A 20943-nucleotide genomic window follows, 5' to 3' on the forward strand; every position below is an offset into this window, starting at 1 on the left:
AAAAATCAGATTCCAACGACTGACGTACTCGACCACAGTGCAGGTTACAGTAGACGCCCAGAAATGTTCGCTGTGATCACGACATGACAAGAACAGTTACGTACTTAAAAAAAACAAAACAAAAACTATCACTATCATCAGGCCTGTGATTGCACCGCTTCACGAGAACAGGACATGCATAGCTTCCCTACGGACGCGCTCTATAGACGAGAGATTCTTCAGGGAAATGACAGGAAGTCGAGCGTTGGAAACCGAGGGTGAAAACCTCTGCTTGTTACTTTGCTTTTAGGCTTTGGGGGAAAAAGGGAAACATTTGCAGCTCTGTTTCTCATCCGGATTCACCACAGCAGCAAACCCACAAACACCGGGGGCAGGGGGACAAAAGCGTGGCGACGCGTCCTTCATTCTGTGAAACTAGGGATGAAGTGTGACGTTAGCTTTTTATGTCGATGTCTTCTCGTCTCTTTGGATCTTCTCGACGGTGGGCGGGGCCTCTACAGGACGTCCACCAGGCCGTTGGGGATGTTGTAGCGGTCAGGGAGGACGCGCATCTTCAGCGTGCCGTCTGCGCCGCAGGTGAAGATGCGATTGCCTGGTCGCGTCTCCACCTGCATGACACCTGCGCCGATGTTGCGGAAGATGGACTGCTTGGCGTGCTCGCTGCTGAACGAGTGCATGAGTCCGTGGCCGGCTAACTTCCACACCTGGAAACAGAAAGGAGGGTTAACACCAACGGAGTCAGATGAAGCTGAGGGTCGGGGGCAGAGTCTGGGTCACCTTCATGTTCCCCTCAGCTGAGCCGGTGACAAAGAAGTCCTCGAAGGCGTCCAGGGCCAGGGCCTTGATGGCCGAGTCGTGGGCCTGGAACGTGTGGAGCAGCTGCCTCTGGCGGATGTCGAACACACACACGAAGCCCTTCCTGCCCCCGGTGATCAGCAGCTGCTGCTTGGGAGCGTACTGCAGTACAGTGGCCCCGTTCTCATGGCAGGGGAATGCTGGGAAAGTGGGTGAGAAGAGGAGTGAACAAAAGTGTGCAGTTAACACATGAACCATAATAATGATAATCATAAGAACTGTATTTGTACGGCACAGTTCATACAACCATGCAGCTCAAAGGGCTTTAACAGTTTGACAAAAACACACAGATCTTGTCCACCGGGAGTAACGGCGGTGAGGAAAACCTCCTCTTCTTATAGGCCCAGGTTTCACACCCTGTGACTGTGAGTAAACTTTATTTTTTTTTATTACCGTGAACCATGGTGTTGCTGGAGTCCAGGTTTCACACCCAGGAGACTGTGAGTAAACTTTTTTATTTTTTGTTATTACCGTGAACCATGGTGTTGCTGGGAGAAATCAGAGTGTCCCACAGGCAGACGTTTCTGTAGACAGAGAAAAACCACACTGTTGACTTTATACGAGTTATGAACATGAAACAGTGCAGTACAGACACCGCAGTACAGACACTGACCTGTTGTCATTGGACTGTCCTGCAGTGGCGATGAGGCTGGAGGAAGTGATGAAGGCAAAGTCACCGCAGGTCTTTGTGTGGCACTGCCAACTCTGTGGAGGTAGAGTGGGGGGGGGGGGGGGGGGTGGGGTGGGGGGGGGGGTTTTAAAAAAAAAAAAATCAAAAACTCTGTTTTTCTCTACACAGAAGAGTGAGGCTGGAGGTGACCTCACCAGGTAGGGTTTGGGGTTCGATGACGTCTGATTGACCTGCCACAGGCTGAGGAAACCTTCTCCATCAGCTACTCCACACTGTAGAAGATCCCAGAAGAACATCAGCACCACGGCCGACGGCAGGGCACACACTTGTTGACGTGTCGTCTATTTACTGACTTTTCACTACATTTGTATCTAAACTGTATGTTTTAGTCACTTTTACCCAGCATGCACTGCCCAGCACGGTGTTACAAGGACTGTTTCCATGGTGGCCACTTACATCAACTTATATTTATAGATCTGTGCATATACATGAACAGACATATATGTGTATTTGTGGTGTGTGTGTGTGTGTGTGTGTGTGTGTGTGTGTGTGTACTGACCTTGTTGCCCTGGGAGTTGAAGTACAGCCTGGTGACTCGGGCGTTTCCTGCTTGTCTGAAGCAGATGAGCTGCTGAGGTCTGTTCCATTCAAACATTCTCACACTGCCGTCCTGAGCCCCAGTCACGTCTGACACACACAAACACACACACACACACACACACAGACACACAAACAACAGGAAAAACAAAACATGGACAACAAAACAGACGGAAGTTAAAAAATTAATTTTAATTTAACTCCTGAGGGATCAATACAGTTTAATCTGTCGATCGACTGCAGCGTGTTGTTGTTTCTACAGCTGACGACTGACTCACAGTACTGGTAGATGGGGTGGGACGTCATCCTCTTCACATTATTAAGATTCCTTTTCATAATCTGCAAAACAAACACAAAAAAAGTTAGGTAAAATGATTTATCCTGTGTGTGTGTGTGTGTGTGTGTGTGTGTGTGTGTGTGTAGGTTCGTACCACACTGGCCCCCATGCTGGTCTGACCACTGCCCAGCCAGGGCATAGATGCAGACACGTGCATCTGTGGAGGTGCGAAGGGCACAGCGCTGGCCTGGGCGATGTTGGTGTGTGAGGAGCGATAGTCGATGTCGTCGGAGCTGGGAGACATTTTGGAGACATTTTGGAGACACACCAGTCCACACCTCAGTCTCTCAGGTTTGAAGAAGTGACATGAAAAAAAACAACAACAAATGTTTGGTTCAAACCTGCGAGACTCTTTGTCAAAGTCGTCTCCGATCCAGGTGTAGGGCTGCACGGACACCAGGGTGGACACGTCCACCTCCTGGACGTCATGGGTGGAGGCCAGCACGATCTCATTAGAGTTGGCCTGGAAACATGGAGTTCACACCAGTTCACACCAGTTCACACCAGTCCAAAAACAAACATTCAGGACATTGACAATAATAAACAGTCCCTGAATTCACCACACGGTGTCTGGACGTCAGTAGCAGTGAATTTTTTTTTCTTTTTTCAACGTCTCACCTTGTTGATGGCGAAGGCCATGATGATGTCAGACTCCTTATGAATGATTTTAGCTTTGCCCCCTGGATACCCCAGGTCTGCCTCCACCTGGAAAAAAAAACAAAAACAAAAATCAATCTAGTTTTGATGGAACTCTAGAACAGATCTTTACTCTGGACGGTACTGTGCAGTAGTTTTAGGCTGGTGTGTACGTTTAGGATATCTGAACCAGAGAGAAGAACAACGTTAAACTGTAGAAGGTTCTAACAGTTTATATATGATCAGAGAAAACACCCAGGAGTCTGACAGAGCAGGATCCTTTAGAGAAATCTTGGTTTGAGAACCTGCTGCTGGTTCTCTGAACGAAAACGGTATTATATATGTACACACGACTACTGCGTTTGTACAAGTACTGAATGCTGAATATTTTCAAGACAGTCAAAAGAAAAGACTGGGGGGTTAAAAATCAATCACTGACAGTGGAGACCCCCCTCCTCCTCCTCCACCTCCACCCCAAGGCACCACTGTCTTCTGACGTTCTTTCTCCCCCTCCATCCTCCTTCTCAGCTGCCCCTTCTTTGTCGTGGACCAGTGTTTGGGCTTCAGGTCCAGTCCAAACAGTTCAGCTAAAAGACAACAACAGGAAGTAGAAATGTGGAAAAAACAACAAATCAGGAGGTTTGATTTTATCAGGTGTCAGATGGAGGTGATGTAGGTGAGGATGAAGACAGACGGCCCGCAGTGAGAGAGGGAGGGAGAGAGAGAGGGAGAGACTGTGAGGCGAGGCCTGGGCCGTCACAGACGGTGATACTACCTTAGCGGGGTGGCTAGCTCCTGCTATGCAGTTTTGGCTTTTATGGTCCACATGGTTGTCTACAGACTACACCACAACACACACAGGCAGGATGGACACACAACACGACACAGCACAAAACACATGCAAACAAACACACACACACACACACAAAAAATAAAGATGGAATGAAAAAAATAAGAAAAACCTTTTGTTTACATTGAAACAATATTTGAAGGTAAAACAACAACCAAGAATCTGAGATAAGTTTGTCCAGTGTTCAGGTGGATGTCACAGCAGCAGTCTGGACTAATGAGTCACAGACTGTCACCTGTATGTGTATATATTTATATAGACACAGTATATACTGTATATAATATACTGATTTGTCAACAGTGACAGTGAAACCAAAAACAACAAATTAAAATAAACTTAAAAAAAGTTAAGATCCAAAATTTAAGAGGAGTAAAACGTGATGTGAACAGACAGCAGACGCACGTGTGTGCACGTTTCCCACTGACCTCACTCTGCTTCCTCTTCTTAGTGAAGATGTAACGGACCAGAGTGTCCTGAAGAACATCCTGTTTGACCAGGAAGTGCCAGAGACGGCGGGCCGGGAACGACTGGTGGTTCTTTGTTCTGCAGGACAAACAAACGGACGGAGGTCAGGTTCTGTCTGCGTCTGATTCTACAGCAGTGACCACAAAGTAAACTCAGTTTAACAAGTTTTAGGAAAGTGTTTAGATCAACCCCAGGTTCTACTTCCTGTCTGATGACCCCGACCTGGTGAGTAGGGTCTACCAGTACAATTAAACACTGGGTTCATACTTGAAGGGTGTGTTGTCGGGCTCCAGCATGGCCTTGTGTCGCAGAATGGCGGGGCCACCTCCAGCGCTGAGGTCAGTGGGGTAAGTGTTGATGTAGTTGGGAGGCGGGCCGTCAAATTTGTTCATCCGCTCCAACAGGAGCTGCTCCCAGTTCTCTAGGATCTTCAGAACGGCGTTGCTGAACGGCGAAGTGACGGGCAGGTCTGGAACAGGAAGAACAGAGAATTATACTGTACACCGCTGACGTCAGCCAATCAGGGATCAGAGATGATGTGGTTCTGTACCAGTGAAGTCCAGGCCGGTTAGAGGAAGGAAGTTCTTCACGTTGTGATGAGCCAGTTTCACCATGACCAGTCGGATCAGAGCCCAGCTGTTTACCACACGGTCGGACAGACAGAGATACCAGGTTTAAAACCCGACACAGACCGATGCACTAACTGACACGGTGGACCACAGGGTCGGGTTCTACCTGTAGGAGTTGGGGTCGGAGTGCTCCGTTATCTGTGTGTCAGACAGGAAGGCGTCCTCGTCATCGTCATCGTCTTCGCCGCCGCTTTCGTCCGAGTCACACAGTGCGTTGCTGTCTGAGAGCGGCAGGAAGGGCTGAGAAAACCACAGGAAACAGTCAAATTAGTCAGTGAAGGGCGTGTGTCGTGGCACCGCCCCACCCTGGTCACGTCAGGGCACAAAAGATTCTAGAGTCCATTCTCCTCAGAACACACCACAGTGAGAGCGCCCCCTACTCTAGGTTACATAAAAAGTTTTTGTAAGAAAATATTTCTAGTTTCTGCTGCCCACCCTTCTATTAAGAATATTAATAAACTAGAAGTTCTAGTTTCTGCTGCCCACCCGTCTATTAAGAATATTAGTAAACTAGAAGCTGCTGTTACATTGACCAATAGGATTCTAGTTTGGGATCTGTCACATTAATAAACATGTTGGTGCGTACTTTGGCCACAAAGTAGTCCCACATGCTCAGCTCTGGGGGGATGAACTTCTCCCTGTAGGTGGGTCTCTCTGTGGGCACAGGAGGTGGGTTGGTCGGTGTCTCCTTTATGGGCCGTCCCGGAACCAGCATCCTCATGTTGAACCTCCGCCTGTATCTGTCCACGTCCTCCACTGCAGGCTGCGGGGAAGCTGATGGACAAGTGGGGGAGGGGTTAAATCAAAGGGACATTTTAAAGAACAAACTCAGAAAAGGTCTTGGTCTGAAGCCCAGGACTGCAGACCGTGGTCTGAGACTGAGGCGTCACTTCAGGAAGTCAAGGGTTTGTTCAGGAGGAAGTCACACACTGCACACACTCCACCACAGAGCTACTGAAAACTAACTGTTATTTTCCTAATCCAAACCATTTGGAATATCACGTCAACTCTACGCCTTGTGGAGAAAAATAAATCAAAGACATAAAAGAGATGCAGATGCACAGATACAAACATTTAAATGGAGGCACGACACAAGGCATGACGCACGAACCTGCACCGCCACCGGGGGCCACTGTGTCTGCTGCCAGACCAGACGCAATGAGATGAGATACAAACCAGACAGTGCAGTTAGAAACACACGTACTACACAGTGAGTAGGTCAATACTTCATGTAGTTGATGGTACAGAAATACACAGAGTACTGAAGGACATCAAACAATGGTCGGTGTGTTCAGTGATCAGCAACTGTTTGTGTCCACAGCCGTTAACAGAGGCAAACAGGGCGGAGCCACATGGGTGTTATGATATGGAGATATGTTCATGTTAGCATCTGTGTTAACATCAGTGTGTTAACGCCAACTGTGCTGACTGTAACGTAAAATGTATTCACACTATAATAATAATAATAACAATAATAATAATAATAATAATGTCTTTTCTAGAATCCAATTTAGATTAAACCAGACAATAAAGCACTTCCAGAGATGGTGCATGTCTATAACTGGACAATTTCTGGTTTAATATTTCCATAATATCCATTATATCCACAGTTGAATCATGGGGAAAATTACAGTCCAGGAATAAGCTGGATAATATTTTAATTGCCGGCTCATATCTGTGTACACCAAAAAACACAACCCAAGAACAGGGGGCATTAGGTTGAGAGGTGCAATATGCACAGGTTTATTGCCCCTGGTTCTTCCACCTACACTGGGTCAAATCACAGCAGGTTCTGTACGTGGACGACTGCAGAATTATACACTGATTAATCAGTTCAACCCTAAATCTGCTGGAGCTTCTTACAATTAAATAACTCCCCTACTGGCCATCAACTGGTATAGACTGAACCAACCAGAACTAGGTGAACCCTACTGTGGTATTAAACCAGTCTTCTAAAGTTGTACCTGGCGTGGCGTCATATTCAGAGTTAGCCTGAGGGGGGAGCTGCTCAGGCTTCGGTGCTGAACAATCCCGGCTAAGACCTGTAGGTGCTACGGTGGTTCAAGGAGAATGACACGACATGATGAGAACCAGGGGGCGTTACAGAGCAGACATGCAATGTAACACACACACACACACACTCTCTCACACGCAGTGGCTGCGTCATCATAACACTGAACACAGATGACTGTCTGGAAGCATTAGTGGACATTATTTGTTGGACATTCAGCAGCAGCTTGTTCAGGCATCATCTGCAACACCACAAACCTTCAACAACTACCATGCACTGCAATCCTGCAAACCAGCACTGCAAGTCACCAGCCCAGTTACTCACAGCTGGCCTGAGGTGCTGGTGCCCTAGTGCCCGACCCCTCCCCCTTTAAAAGGGGAGGAGGAGGTCGTTTGGGGCGCTGGGGTTCAGTGGGAATGGGAGTGGGGTTTGGGCTTAGGCTGCACTGCTCAGGTCTTCCTGTCTTTTCTTCAGACTCCTCTGGTCTGGGTACCTCAAACTCAGCTGGCACTGGGACACAGGGTAGAGGGCAAACTAACACAGGGTCACACTGACACAGCAGCAGCATTGACAGTACAGGCCTGTGTGAACATCAGGGTTAATGTGAGGCACACCTGACGGACCAGGTGAGACTGTGACAGAAGTCCAGGTGAAGGAAGAGGACGACAGGGAGAGCAGAAGAAAAGTGTAGAACATCGTGGACAAACGAAGAGCGACATTTTATATTAGGTTTTACCTGGCGGGGGCTCTGGTCTCTTTGGCTTAATAACGACTTTGGCCCCTCCTCCAAAGACGGCAGCCCACATACGGTTGTTGAGCGGGTGAGCGGCCAGACGGAAGAGTTCGTTGCTGCTGTGAGTGCCGAGGCCGTGGATGAGCAGCGCCAGATAAACCGCCACCACTGCTTCACACAGCAGGACGTTGAGTCTGGGCTGGTCCTCCTCTCTGGCAGAGGTCAACAGAGAAATCAGAGAAGACACCCCTGTGGATGAAAACACAAACATGTCCAACATGTTCTGTAGGCAGCAGAACCAGTCCGTAGAACATTCAGAACAGTAGAACGGCCTCACCTGGCCACTGGGCAGGAGCAGAGTTTGGAGTTATATGTTCTTCAATGCTCTCGGTGCGGAGACGTTTCCTCTCACTGAGCAGCAGGCCTTGGTACACCATCCCTGTGAACTGGTTGGCCTCGGTCTGGCTGCTGCAAAGCAACAAGAAAACAAAAAACAAAAACAAAAAAACATTTTTGTTACAGACACCAGAGCTAACGTTAGCTACAACAGTCCTGGTGTAGTCAGCCCTGGAAACAACAACCGTTACCTGTAGCTGTGGCTGTCACACAGAGCCTGGTAGATGCAGGCCGACAGAGACGCTGCCAGTGTGTGTAGAGTACTGACCTGAAAAAAAAGAGACATTTTCATGTTCAGAACAGAAAGGAGGCAACTGTAAAAAATGTTGTCATCAGGAACTGAATGAGTTAAAGTTCTGACCCGATCGTCTATGATGTCAGGGTGCGGCGGCGCCTCCATGAGGGTGATGGTGTGCAGGATGTCGTGAATGTGGTTGCTGAGGTGAAGCACTGGATTGGCTATGACGGTCTTAGTAGAGGCAATACAAGCTGACAGCAGAGGGAGTGTGGTGGGCAGGGGCAGGGGTGACTGCAGCTGCTTCACTGTGGTCTCCTACAGGGGGAGACAGAGTCACAGAAGGATCAGAGATGAGTGGGACTAGAACACAAAGAAAAGGGACTGACAGACCAGGGATGGACACTCAGAATTTGTGGGCAGTAGGCAGCACTAAAACAGGTCCTAAACATCATAATAACAGAGTCGCCCATGTACCACTAGGGGGCGAGAACCAGAAGTCAAACTTTTATCCTTTTAACTTGAACTGTCTATATCCACAGCAACATCCTGGGACAGCTGCCACACAGGCTAGTACTAGGCACCTGGTTAGCATGTAGCCTACATTAGCACTGGATGTTTCCTATCTAGTGACTGTGCTAATAACTAGACTGCAGGTCCGTTTTCTGCACTTAACCTGTCTTGTGAACATTAGTGTAAACTCACCCACTGTAGACTTTCACATAAAGACAACTATATACTAAACTGCGTTTAGTATATAGTTGTCTTTGGTGGGCTATCAAGATGTGATTAAAGACAACTATATACTAAGCTGTGTCTGGTGGGCTATCAAGATGTGGCCCGCGGGCCTTGAGTTTGACACCCGCGGGCCTTGAGTTTGACTTATGCGCTCTAACAGTTATAAACCCTCGGACGGATGAAAATGTCTGACCTTGTTGTGATCAAACCTGTGGTTCTCAACATGGGCTCATATACAGTATTGAATGGAAACAGCTTCCCAGAGGAGCCTGAGCAGAATCACCAGAGTGGGCGTGTCTACCTGCTGGCTCTCCTGCAGGAGGAAGATGAGCTCCATGCGGACTGAGGTAACTCCTCCCCCTTTGGCCCCATGAAGGCTGCAGTAGGACAGAAAGACCCTCAGCAGGGCCTGGTTCTTCCTCAGCCAGGCCTTGCGTCTCTCCGAGTGCTGCTGCTTCGCTTGGAGGCAACGCCTCTCCATCTGGTGCCGCTGATAAGCTCCGGCCTCAGACTGCTCCAGAAGTTCATCTGGGATGTCCACTGAAGCCGGGTGGTCTCGCCAGCGCTCAGCTTCTGAATCCTCCTTTCCTTCCACCTGTGGGTCAACATCAGGAAGTTGATAACATGCAGGGTGAACGTTGTCTTTCAGAGTAAAATTAAACCATGCACAAATATTACACAGATGTGAAGGACCATCGACCTCACCTTGTAATTGCAGATCTTATGCATGGCAGCGATCTCCTTCTCCAGCCAGTTGTAGAGCTGGAAGCGGAGCTTCCCGCCGTCCACCTCGAACCCGGTGGCCAACGTACGCAGCTCCGTCATCAGGATCTTCAGACAGGCACGGAACTTCAGCTGCTCTGCTATGACATCAACCTCCGGCTCAACCTGAAATGAAGAGAGGCTTTGGTCCAACTCTGACTCTCACACTCTGAAGCTGTGCATTTAGTCCATGGTCCCAGACCTACACCACCTACCTGTGAGTCTCCTCTCTGCAGTTTGGACCCACCACTCACTGAGCTCACATCAACTTTGGTCTGAGATTCTGGTTCCTTCATGGTCAGACCTCCTTCGTCTTCATCATCTTCATCATCATCCTCCTCCATCTTATTCTCTCCCCAGTCGAGATTCAGCTCATCGTCCTCCAGCTTCACCACAGGCTGGCTCCAGTCCAATATAGCTGCGCTGTCGTTTACCGCCCAGGCAGAGACAGGAGCTGCTGGAGGCCCCCAGTCGTCCCCTCCCTGGGTGCCGTTCTCCAGGGGATGGCTTGAGTTTAAGTTAGCCTTAGATGAAGCTTTGCTTAGAGGGGAGGAGCTAGACTTCTTGGTCACTTTTGGAATCTTGGATAGAACTTCTAGAGCCAGAACTGGACAGCCCACCTGAAAAACAAAAAAGAAATCCATCAATGTCACTGTTCTCTGTTTTCTTCTTTTACTTCCTGTCCCACTAGGTGACAGTATTGCAACTTTGAACCATAAACATTAAACCAAACAGCAGACTCAGTCTTCAGGGTTAGGGTTCCATGTGTGATTTATGACACCTTGAAGTGTGCGTTGGCCGTGGTGAAGAAGAGTTTGCGTTCGATCAGGTTGATCTCGTCCACTCTGTTCCTCTCAGCTGTTAGGCCCACGGTTGTCGTGGCTTCGGGGTTGGCAAAGTGGCGACGGATGATCAGAGGGTGGGTTCTCAGGTAGTTGTAGAAACTGAACACCACAGGGTTGCAGGATTTCACCATCTCATCTGACGGGGGGAGAAAAAGGTGGGATACGGTGGGAGACAGAAAAAAAACAAAGTGATGAGTATAACAAAGCAACATTGCAACACCAACAGTCACAGTGCGTCACCTCTAATAATATCAGTGTGTGTGTAATAAACCGACTGACCAGGATTGTCGTCGTCGTCTTTGGGGATCCGCTCCAACAGTGTGTCCAGGGCTTTGGTGTAATCCTTCATAATCCAGTAGGCTATGCTGCGGAGGAACGGGTCGGGGTGCAGTCGGGAACAGTGGTACCCACTGCCGTCCCTGTTGCAGCCCAGCACCTTCTCATACAGCAGGCCCTGGCAGGTGGAGGAGTTCTCAAAGTCCGCCTCGTACAACCGGGCTACGATCATAGCCAGCTGGAGATCCTCCATCTTCTCCATCATGACCTGAGCGACAGCAGCAGAGAATTAATGAAAGAAACTCGACGGCCCAGTGATCATACGTACGTACTCACCTCGATGGCGTCCTTCAGTGATCCGGCCAGAAGGAAAAAGGCAGCCGCCTGTTCAAAGCGCTGCTTCCCCAGCAGAGAGAAAGCGTTTTTCAGAGCGGCCTTCCTCCATCGATCTTCACTGAAGTTGTTCTTGAAGAACTGAGTCATCTTCTCTTCGTGCTGAGACCTGAGGAAAGACCACCACAAGACTCCACTGAACTACAGTGCCACCTGCTGCTGACTCAGTGTTCAACAAGCTACGATGGAGATCAGAGGTCTTCAACAGGGGGTTCGCAGCCCACCAAGGGGTTCACATAAGTGTTGCTGGGAGGTCATGAATTTTTTTTATTATTATTATTATTATTCACATGTTATGTGGCCTGAAAAACGTTGAAGACCTCTGACACTGAGTGTTCTGATGTTGAACTCGATCAGTCCCACCTGAACAGACCCCACAGGACAGCTTTCTTCTTCATGGCCAAGTAGAAGAGAGCAGCATCTAAAGGATCGTTGTTTCTCTGGAAGGCAGCTTTACCTAACTGATGACACAGACCACACATGACCGTCAGAACAATCATAACAAAAAAGAACCAGGATCAGCCCCCCCCCTCACAATCGACCTCTCAACCTGAAAATACAACAATGTTCCAGTACCTTCTCCACCATTTTGCGCAGAGTGTTGATGTTGCGAATCCACCAGCCGACCCCAACAGCTCTGAGCTCCGACCACTGGGGGTCGCCTCTCTGCATGGCTGGGATCATGTTCAGCAGTTCTTCCTCTGCCTCTGAGTGGAAGGCCCAGGCGAAGTGACACGTAGACAGGCCTGAAACAGACAGACAGACAAGAGGGTTAGGGTTAAACAGGCTGGTTTTATAACATTAACATGGAAATAAGAAGCTAGGAGGTTTATTCAAAGGAAGGACAGATCTTTTTTTTACCTTGATGAAGTAACTGCATACGGTAGAGGGGGGGCAGCGAAGTGAGCAGGCAGGTATGAAGACGCATGGCCAGGAGGTACCTGAGTCCACACTCATCCAGAGCCTCCCCACCTAAGACACACACCACAACCATCAGCCTCATCAGCTCCAACAGTGGACGTTAAAAACAAACACAAATACTTCAGTATTCGCTTCACTTCACTACACATACTCCTGTCAGAGGAAATACTCTGACCCATGGTACCTGAGTACTTCTGGTCGTTGGAGCTTGTGACCTCAGCACTGGTCGTGGCGACAGTATCAGCCAAGGCCACCAAGAACATCTGCTCCAGTCTGGTCAGCCCAGGTAGGCTGGAGTGCATGAGGTGACTGGACAGAACCTGGACACCACAGAGAAAAAAGATGAAAAGAACTGTACACATCTGTTATCATCCTCCCCCCTCCAAAACAAACACTGAATGTTTGTCATAAAGTTCCGACCCAGAACTTTTTCATCATGATGTGCCATTGACATGGTTCTAGTAGGAACGGGGAGAAAGTCAGAGTCAGAACCTGAGCGTGCTCTGGTCCAAAGTAGGTGGGTCCATACTGAGAGAGGTTGATGACTCGAGACTTCTCCGGTTTGTCCGTAGCCAAGCTGACAAAGTCGTCGGTGGTGACTGTCGGTACCTGGAGACGAAGGCCAAAACATCAATGGACGACACACTGACATCAAAGGTGGTGGTGGTGGGGGTTTGAAAACCTACCTGGAAGAGATCTGCGTACTGGTCCTCTGAGGACTGGTTAGACCCCTCACCGTCTGCCATCTTCGTTCCCTTCACCGCCTCCTCTGGTCCTTTGTAGGAAGTGTCCAGATCTGCCAACATGAGTGCGTAGAGGGGGAGAGGGGGGATGGAGTTGATCTCGGTGTAGTCCCTGCCCCCGTCACGTCCGGCCACGATGGTGTCCTTGGCTGTGCTGCCGGTCACACTGATGGTTCTGGACAGATGTCTCCTGGCTCCGCCCTCGCCTGCCTCCACATCCCTCACCACCGCCACTTCACCGGCGATACACTTCACCAGGTGAGCGAGGATGGCCTACGAGACGGGATCAAAGGTCAACAGCTGATTAACGTCACTGTGTTTTAGTTAGTTAACTGATAAAAAATCAAATCTTTAAAAAAAAAAAAATATTCCCACACCTTGGCACGTCGAACCTTGCCCAGGTCCATCAGTTCTAAAAGCTGAGTAGGATGGTACTGGGGGAGAGTAGGGGAGAGGGAGTGAGCGGCCTCAAACAGCCCCCCTTCCTGAAGTCCTGCCGGGGCACGCAGGGCCTCGTCCACGGCGGTGCTGCCTTCAAACACACTCTTTGACCGGGCTCTGCCTTCAAACACAGAGGTCTGTCCTCCGGAGATGTCCGTGGAGAACGGGTTCCCCTCGTCCCCCTCCCCGGTCTTTTTGTCCTGGTGCCACTGGGCGTACACATGCATTTCACAGTCCATCCCCACCACCAGGATTCCGTCCCTCACCCAGGACAGGGACACCGGCAGGGACGGAGTGCCGTCCACTGACGACAAGAGGTCCACCGAGCGAAGCAGAATCCAGCGTGAGCGGATGCCCTGTTTGATACTGCCCCCTAGAGGAAGGGTGATGACGGCCACCCCCTCTTTGCTGCTGGTCTGCTCGTTGACCATCCCAGAAATACGGCCGTACATGAGAATGTTGGATCCGACCCCGACCGTGAGAATATGCGATCCGTCCTCCTTGGACAGCCAGTCCAGATGGACGTAGTGCTTGATGTTGGGGGAACTGTGGTCCCGGGTCATGTACAGGTCGGACCTGGTTCGGGAAAAACCAGAAGTTAGTGACGAAGACACTGGACATGCAGTGATGGAGAGACGTGACGCAGACGGACTGACCTGCTGTAGACAAACAGGTTGGAGTCCACACTGACTCTTGGGTCCAGAGTTGACGTGGGTCTGGTGTAGTCGTCCAGGTGAAGGGTTTGCTCCAGAACCCACTCAGAGCCACCGGTTGACTCACACTCATAGATGGACACGTACATGGAGAAGTCCTTCTCAGAGGTCTGCAGCTACAGACAAGACAAGAGAAAAAGTCCACTGACTGAAGGGTTCACACGGACAGAACTGAGTCCCTGTTACCAGAGTTAGTGACAAATAAAAATAACCTGTCATTCCAGTGCGCACAGTGTTTCACTGAAAGATCGATTACGGGCTGGTCGTTGTACCCACAGACTCATTGAGACGTTTGTTTTTATTTAAATAGTTTTAAAGCTTGGCTCTGACTGCAGGTTAGTTCACCATGGTATCCTGTGTACCACAGCATCTGGTACACATACTCAACACCCAAAGACCCACCTGTCCGGGTCGTGGCATTTTAAAGGCCACAGCCAGCCGGCCGATGTAGGAGCAGGAGCCTCTAAAAGCTGAGTAGGATGGTACTGGGGGAGAGTAGGGGAGAGGGAGTGAGCGGCCTCAAACAGCCCCCCTTCCTGAAGTCCTGCCGGGGCACGCAGGGCCTCGTCCACGGCGGTGCTGCCTTCAAACACACTCTTTGACCGGGCTCTGCCTTCAAACACAGAGGTCTGTCCTCCGGAGATGTCCGTGGAGAACGGGTTCCCCTCGTCCCCCTCCCCGGTCTTTTTGTCCTGGTGCCACTGGGCGTACACGTGCATTTCACAGTCCATCCCCACCACCAGGATTCCGTCCCTCACCCAGGACAGGGACACCGGCAGGGACGGAGTGCCGTCCACTGACGACAAGAGGTCCACCGAGCGAAGCAGAATCCAGCGTGAGCGGATGCCCTGTTTGATACTGCCCCCTAGAGGAAGGGTGATGACGGCCACCCCCTCTTTGCTGCTGGTCTGCTCGTTGACCATCCCAGAAATACGGCCGTACATGAGAATGTTGGATCCGACCCCGACCGTGAGAATATGCGATCCGTCCTCCTTGGACAGCCAGTCCAGATGGACGTAGTGCTTGATGTTGGGGGAACTGTGGTCCCGGGTCATGTACAGGTCGGACCTGGTTCGGGAAAAACCAGAAGTTAGTGACGAAGACACTGGACATGCAGTGATGGAGAGACGTGACGCAGACGGACTGACCTGCTGTAGACAAACAGGTTGGAGTCCACACTGACTCTTGGGTCCAGAGTTGACGTGGGTCTGGTGTAGTCGTCCAGGTGAAGGGTTTGCTCCAGAACCCACTCAGAGCCACCGGTTGACTCACACTCATAGATGGACACGTACATGGAGAAGTCCTTCTCAGAGGTCTGCAGCTACAGACAAGACAAGAGAAAAAGTCCACTGACTGAAGGGTTCACACGGACAGAACTGAGTCCCTGTTACCAGAGTTAGTGACAAATAAAAATAACCTGTCATTCCAGTGCGCACAGTGTTTCACTGAAAGATCGATTACGGGCTGGTCGTTGTACCCACAGACTCATTGAGACGTTTGTTTTTATTTAAATAGTTTTAAAGCTTGGCTCTGACTGCAGGTTAGTTCACCATGGTATCCTGTGTACCACAGCATCTGGTACACATACTCAACACCCAAAGACCCACCTGTCCGGGTCGTGGCATTTTAAAGGCCACAGCCAGCCGGCCGATGTAGGAGCAGGAGACGGCCACGGGTCGGCCCGACACACACACGGCGCTGTTGTTGTCCTCCTCCTCGTTCATCAGGGCCCACGGCTCCCAGTGGTACGTGCATTTGTCCCGATCGTCCTCACTGTTCGCTTCATCGCCCTCCACGGCACAGCGCCAGAACCGAACGCGAGAATCAGAACAGGTCGTGACGATTAGGTACGGAGCCAGGCACACGGGGTAGATGGAGGAGGAGCTAAGATGACCTGCAAAAAATATATATTTATATTGTGAATACATTTTCTGAACTTTTGTATCTGTATATTTTTAAACCAGATTTTCTTTCATGACAAAGAAAAAATGTCAGTAAAAATATATACAGTATGTGTGTACAGTATGGCTGTATATATTGCATGACGTTGACATTTCCAACCTGCAGAGGGCGTTGCTCGGATCACTTCCACCCCGTGGGGGAGGTCCAGTCGTTTGCTGTACACCAGCTTGGAGCTGTGGATGAGTTTGCTGGCCGACTGTAGGTTGGCCGTGGAGACGGATCGTGGCAGTGGTCTGATCGGAGAGGTCTCAGGAGACGAGTCTGCGTTTGCCACGCGGCTGGGAACAGTCAGCTGACTCTGGAGACTGTAGTCCTGGTTGGGTTCATCTGAGCAGAAACACAGGCAGTGGTTCTCAAACATCTAACACCAACAATAACAATATCAAACCCTGATCCCCCCCCCACACACACAAAGCCGTAGGCCCCCTCACCTAATCCCCATGTTAAACAAATGCCTCTAGTGACCTCTAGAGGGAGCCCAAGTACCAAAAGAGGCATGTGTGTAGTGTAGTTTGAGAACCACTCAGTTAGACGGTTCTTCTTGAACCCCAGTCCACATACCAACACAGGCCTGCACAGACTTGAGGTGCAGGTGCCACATCTGCAGAACCGAGTTCCTGTTCAGGTCCTTTTCTATCACCACCAGGAAGAACTTCTCAGAGAACGGAGCTGGTGGATGAAGAAACATCAAAGATGATTAAAGAGGAAAATGAAATCAAAGTCTTGGTTCAGAGTTGATCCAGGATCCAAACGTGTGCAGGTCAGCGTACCTTCACCAGATGACGGAGAGGATTCTTCAGATTCTCTCTGAGGTTTGTAACCCAGGATGAAGTCCTCTTGGAAGACGTGCAGCAGCTGAGTGTTGGCACCACACTGGACCACAGGACGGAACGGAACGGATCAGAACGGAACAGGACAGGACAGGTGAGTGTGAGGAGTGGTCACATGACCTCTTACCTGATTGGTGATGATGTCCAACTCTATGATACAGCCCGGCCGGGCCGTGGACTGTTGGCTGACGATGTTAAACACTTCACCCACCAGTTTCTGAGCAGACACAGGAGACTGTGAGACGTGAACGGGAAAAACAGACACAAATCATTCAAAAACTTTTTTGTCTTCACTCACAGATGTTTCAGGATCCGACAGCTCGTCCAATAGTTTTCTAGCATCAACCACGGCCTGGTAGAGACGCAGGTTTTTACCATCAGAGGCCACGAAGCAGGCGCTGGCACTGTTGCAGTAAGTTCCTGAGAAAATCAAGAGAAAAAAACGTTTCATTTTTAACAATCACTCGCTGACTAATCAGTTCTGACGGACTGTTTCCACCCGTGTGAAATCCAAAGGTGTTTTTACCCAGTACTGTGCTGGGGATCAGTGTGGGCAGCCAGGCCACGTTGCTGAAGGCAGAGGTGTGCAGGGAGTTGATCCGGGCCAGTTCAGAGACCCCCCCGGTGCAGGACAGAGGGCCGATGTGATCCACCCTCCACAGGATCAGTTCACTGTAAATGGCGTTGGGGTCGTGGAAGGTCCGTGTGGCTGCGTTACGTAACTGCTTCCTGCTAAATAATAAGGTAAAAATACATGTGTTCAGTCCTCATCTGTGACCACAGTCAGTTTGGTCACTGGTCTGGACAGGATGGATGGTGGACGTTTCATACCTCAAAGGTCCTTTGATCTGAGTGTTTCTTCCTCATACCTCAAAGGTCCTTTGATCTGAGGGAACGTCGGCAGCGGCTCCCCCTCCAGGCTGCCAGGAGCGGAGGGGGGTGTGAGGAGGGCGTTGTGATGAGACGACGTCAGCAGCAGAGGCAGCACCGTGTGGCAGGCCTGGTCATTAAGATGGAAGCGGTGGCCGCAGTAGCGGAACTTATGGGAGACGGTCAACACGTTAGAGAAGGCGGAGCGCTCGGCGAATGTAACCGCCCACTGTAAAGACCCGGGAAACAAGTGTCAGAACGGGGAGGGCTGAACACACACAGAGGGTTCCACTGAATATCAAACAGGACTGCACCTGGTTAAGGGATCCATCCACGTGTTTAGAAACCATCATGACGGCGGGACTGATGCCAGGGCAGGGACTGTGACGGGGGGTCAGAGCAGGTGAACCCAGACCACCTGAGGCCGACACGGAGTGGCTGAGACGGGGCCTCCGCTCCTGTTCTCCACCTCTGTCAGCGGTGCTCAGCGTGCAGGCGTACATCAGGATGTTCTTACTCAGGGAGTTGGCGTCACCTGTGGGGAACGCCACCGGTATACGGGACGAGAAGGACACCTAGTGGGAGAGAAGGGGAAGATGTATGAGCCATTTGTTTTAAGGGAAAGTCAAAAAAAAATATTAAGGGAAAGTCAAAAAAACCAAATAAATAAAAATAAGGCTTGTGGTCTGAATCCTGCTGACCTGGACCTGTCTGAAGATGCCCTGGTTAAATTCATCCAGGTACTTGACGTGCCAAACCAGGAAGGAGCCATCTACAGGGTGGATGGTGAACAGCATGTCTGGACTCTTGTTCCACTCTGTGGTCAGAATCTCCATCTTCCTCTCCAGCAGCATTGAAGGCAGGGGGATGCTGGAGCTGGATCCAGGGGAGGACGCCTTGGTGCTGCCCTGCTCCCCGAGCTCCCCTTCCTCACCCTGGTCTGAGGAGGCTTTGTCTGATATGTCGTCCAAGTCTAGACAGCAAGAAAAAATATATATATTTTTTCCACTACTTTAACAGAACCAATACACGTCCTACTGAGAGGAAGGACTCAGTGGTCCAGGGGTGCATGTACCAAAGTCAAACTTCATGGGGGAGCCGTCAGGTTCCAGCAGGTCCTCAGTGGTCTGGTCCAACTGCTGCTCCGAGAACTTTCTCAGCTGCACCATAAAAAGGTCCATGGAAGAAGTGAAGCTCAGGTCCTTGTTGTTGAGCCAGTGGACGACAAAACCCCCGCCGCCAGAGCCGTCGTCTGGGTTGAACACCGCAGAGTCGGCCACTACTGTGGGGATGTCTGCGGGAGGAGGGGGGGTTATCAGGTCATTATGAGGTCACTGACTGACAGACCAGACAACTTAAACAGTTTAACTTGACTGTAAAATCAAAACATACTTCCTCGATATGAGAGTTAACCTGAAAGTTCTACAACAAACTGAAAAAACATATATTTATACCACGACTGACTCGTAACCATAGAACTGTTGTGTTGTGGTGTGTGATCATAAAAACCCCTCCCCTGTATGATTACTGAAGTGCAGCCCACTGTTCCTGTAGGAGGCGCTAATCACTGGGTTTTTTCAGAGACGGAACAAATGCACTGATTGTGGTACATCCTGTAGAACAGGTCTGAACTGTATCACAGGGGAATTCACACTGGAGGAAGTCTTTGACTCCAGTCACAGTGGACTATAAATGTTCTTTCACTTTTGGACTAAAACATTTGACGGTTCTGGATCTGAACCTGTTAATGAGCTTCAATCGTTTGAAGTTTGATTAAAATGTTCCATTTGCTCTGACTTTGAAATCTGTCTGAGGACTTTGTGACTCACCCGTGTTGGGGTTAATACTGGCAGAGATGTGGAAATGACAGAGGGCGTTAGCGTGGTGGGCGATGTTGCGGTTCGTGTGCACGTCCTGCGTGGCCAGCTGAGTGGGCAGCAGCTCGCTGTGCGCCACCAGGGCGGAGGACCGTCGTCGTCCACGGCGTAAATGCTTCAAGTGGTGGATGGACTGAACAGACAAGGGACAGAAGAAGAATCAGAACGAGTGCTTTATCTGACGGGGTCTTCGTCAGTGTACGGTCTGTACCGGCCCCCACCTCCAGAGCATGCTGGATCTTGTCCTTATTACCAGTCAGGCCCGGCAGAGTTGAGCTGAAAGAGAGTGTGTTCTCAGAAATCTGGCCCCCCAGCAGGCTGTCCTCTGGGAGCAGGGTCTCTGACCACAGCCGACACACACCGTCCTCGCAGGACGTCAGCATCACATTGCACACAGAACCCCTGGAAAAACAAGGTTCATGTTTAAAACATCCAGTTTCTTCTCATATGAAATAACCCCCACGACCTCCCACCCTCCCTCACCCCCTACAAAAAAGTAGGAAGTACGGTGTTCTTACTTGGTCATGTACTTGCTGGTCTTCCTCCATGACATACCAGTGACGGAGCGAGGATGAGCCAGGTAAACAAATGAGAAGTGAACACTAGGGGGCTTTTTATCATAGGGGTCCTGGACAACGACGGCCGAACGCCAGGCCGTGGTCGGGTACCACACTTTGAGTAAACAGTCATCCTGTGAAGGTTGATGAACAAATGCTGTTACCACAGGTGGTGCAGCTGTTGAGAAACTTTTTAACCAAAGTTCCAGTGATGTCGTACCTTTCCCACTGTCGCAAAATACTCGCCGTCAGGAGACCACTTAGCGATGTGGACAGACGAAGCGGTTCTGGAGGAACAGAAACACAAACAACTGTAGTAGCAGCAGCTGTTGTCCTGCTGTTGTCCTCCGTGTAATGACTTTCCTGGACACGTGTCATCAGATGACAATTACACAGCGAGTATCAAATGTCGGGTCGTAAACACAGGCTTCAGCACGGGCTCCAACAACAACAATGACGCACACAGCCTTTCAATGAAGCAGTGGTTCCCAAAGTGGGGGACGCGGAGTTACCGCAGTGACACTGAGTCGATCAAATTATTATAATTCGTAATTTTGATGACGTTCAGTGGAGTTTTGAAGCAATAGCTGTGAATGTGTCGATGGGGGGGGGGGGGGGGGGAAAAAAGGGGGGAAACCCA

General features: G+C 50.1%; 1 protein-coding gene across 1 annotated transcript in view; it reads right to left on the bottom strand.

Annotated features, from left to right (window-relative positions):
• Positions 1-6: 6 nt before the first annotated feature.
• dmxl2 (Dmx-like 2) overlaps positions 7-20943 on the bottom strand; it is a 27460-nt gene continuing 6523 nt past the window's right edge. The window contains exons 9-54 of the mRNA XM_008310174.2: positions 19968-20148; positions 19699-19879; positions 18945-19163; positions 18571-18842; positions 18184-18444; positions 17869-18098; positions 17526-17728; positions 17298-17419; positions 17127-17216; positions 16940-17042; positions 16731-16838; positions 16269-16496; positions 15815-16101; positions 15356-15528; positions 13431-14070; positions 12997-13326; positions 12803-12919; positions 12495-12630; positions 12251-12361; positions 11966-12135; positions 11753-11850; positions 11333-11498; positions 11000-11264; positions 10657-10856; positions 10091-10495; positions 9819-10001; positions 9415-9708; positions 8502-8693; positions 8332-8408; positions 8082-8212; positions 7748-7993; positions 5587-5774; positions 5107-5240; positions 4922-5007; positions 4639-4840; positions 4332-4449; positions 3039-3125; positions 2762-2883; positions 2515-2653; positions 2362-2422; positions 2046-2173; positions 1681-1758; positions 1469-1560; positions 1327-1379; positions 778-995; positions 7-704 (exon numbers count right to left, since the gene is read on the bottom strand). Of these exons, the coding sequence (XP_008308396.1) occupies positions 495-704; positions 778-995; positions 1327-1379; positions 1469-1560; positions 1681-1758; positions 2046-2173; positions 2362-2422; positions 2515-2653; positions 2762-2883; positions 3039-3125; positions 4332-4449; positions 4639-4840; positions 4922-5007; positions 5107-5240; positions 5587-5774; positions 7748-7993; positions 8082-8212; positions 8332-8408; positions 8502-8693; positions 9415-9708; positions 9819-10001; positions 10091-10495; positions 10657-10856; positions 11000-11264; positions 11333-11498; positions 11753-11850; positions 11966-12135; positions 12251-12361; positions 12495-12630; positions 12803-12919; positions 12997-13326; positions 13431-14070; positions 15356-15528; positions 15815-16101; positions 16269-16496; positions 16731-16838; positions 16940-17042; positions 17127-17216; positions 17298-17419; positions 17526-17728; positions 17869-18098; positions 18184-18444; positions 18571-18842; positions 18945-19163; positions 19699-19879; positions 19968-20148 (8335 nt within the window). The 3' untranslated portion in view covers positions 7-494. The remainder of the gene's footprint in view (positions 705-777; positions 996-1326; positions 1380-1468; positions 1561-1680; positions 1759-2045; positions 2174-2361; positions 2423-2514; positions 2654-2761; positions 2884-3038; positions 3126-4331; positions 4450-4638; positions 4841-4921; positions 5008-5106; positions 5241-5586; positions 5775-7747; positions 7994-8081; positions 8213-8331; positions 8409-8501; positions 8694-9414; positions 9709-9818; positions 10002-10090; positions 10496-10656; positions 10857-10999; positions 11265-11332; positions 11499-11752; positions 11851-11965; positions 12136-12250; positions 12362-12494; positions 12631-12802; positions 12920-12996; positions 13327-13430; positions 14071-15355; positions 15529-15814; positions 16102-16268; positions 16497-16730; positions 16839-16939; positions 17043-17126; positions 17217-17297; positions 17420-17525; positions 17729-17868; positions 18099-18183; positions 18445-18570; positions 18843-18944; positions 19164-19698; positions 19880-19967; positions 20149-20943) is intronic.

Source organism: Cynoglossus semilaevis, chromosome 5, assembly GCF_000523025.1.
Source record: "Cynoglossus semilaevis isolate Cse_v1.0 chromosome 5, Cse_v1.0, whole genome shotgun sequence".
Taxonomy (NCBI): Eukaryota; Metazoa; Chordata; class Actinopteri; order Pleuronectiformes; family Cynoglossidae; genus Cynoglossus; species Cynoglossus semilaevis.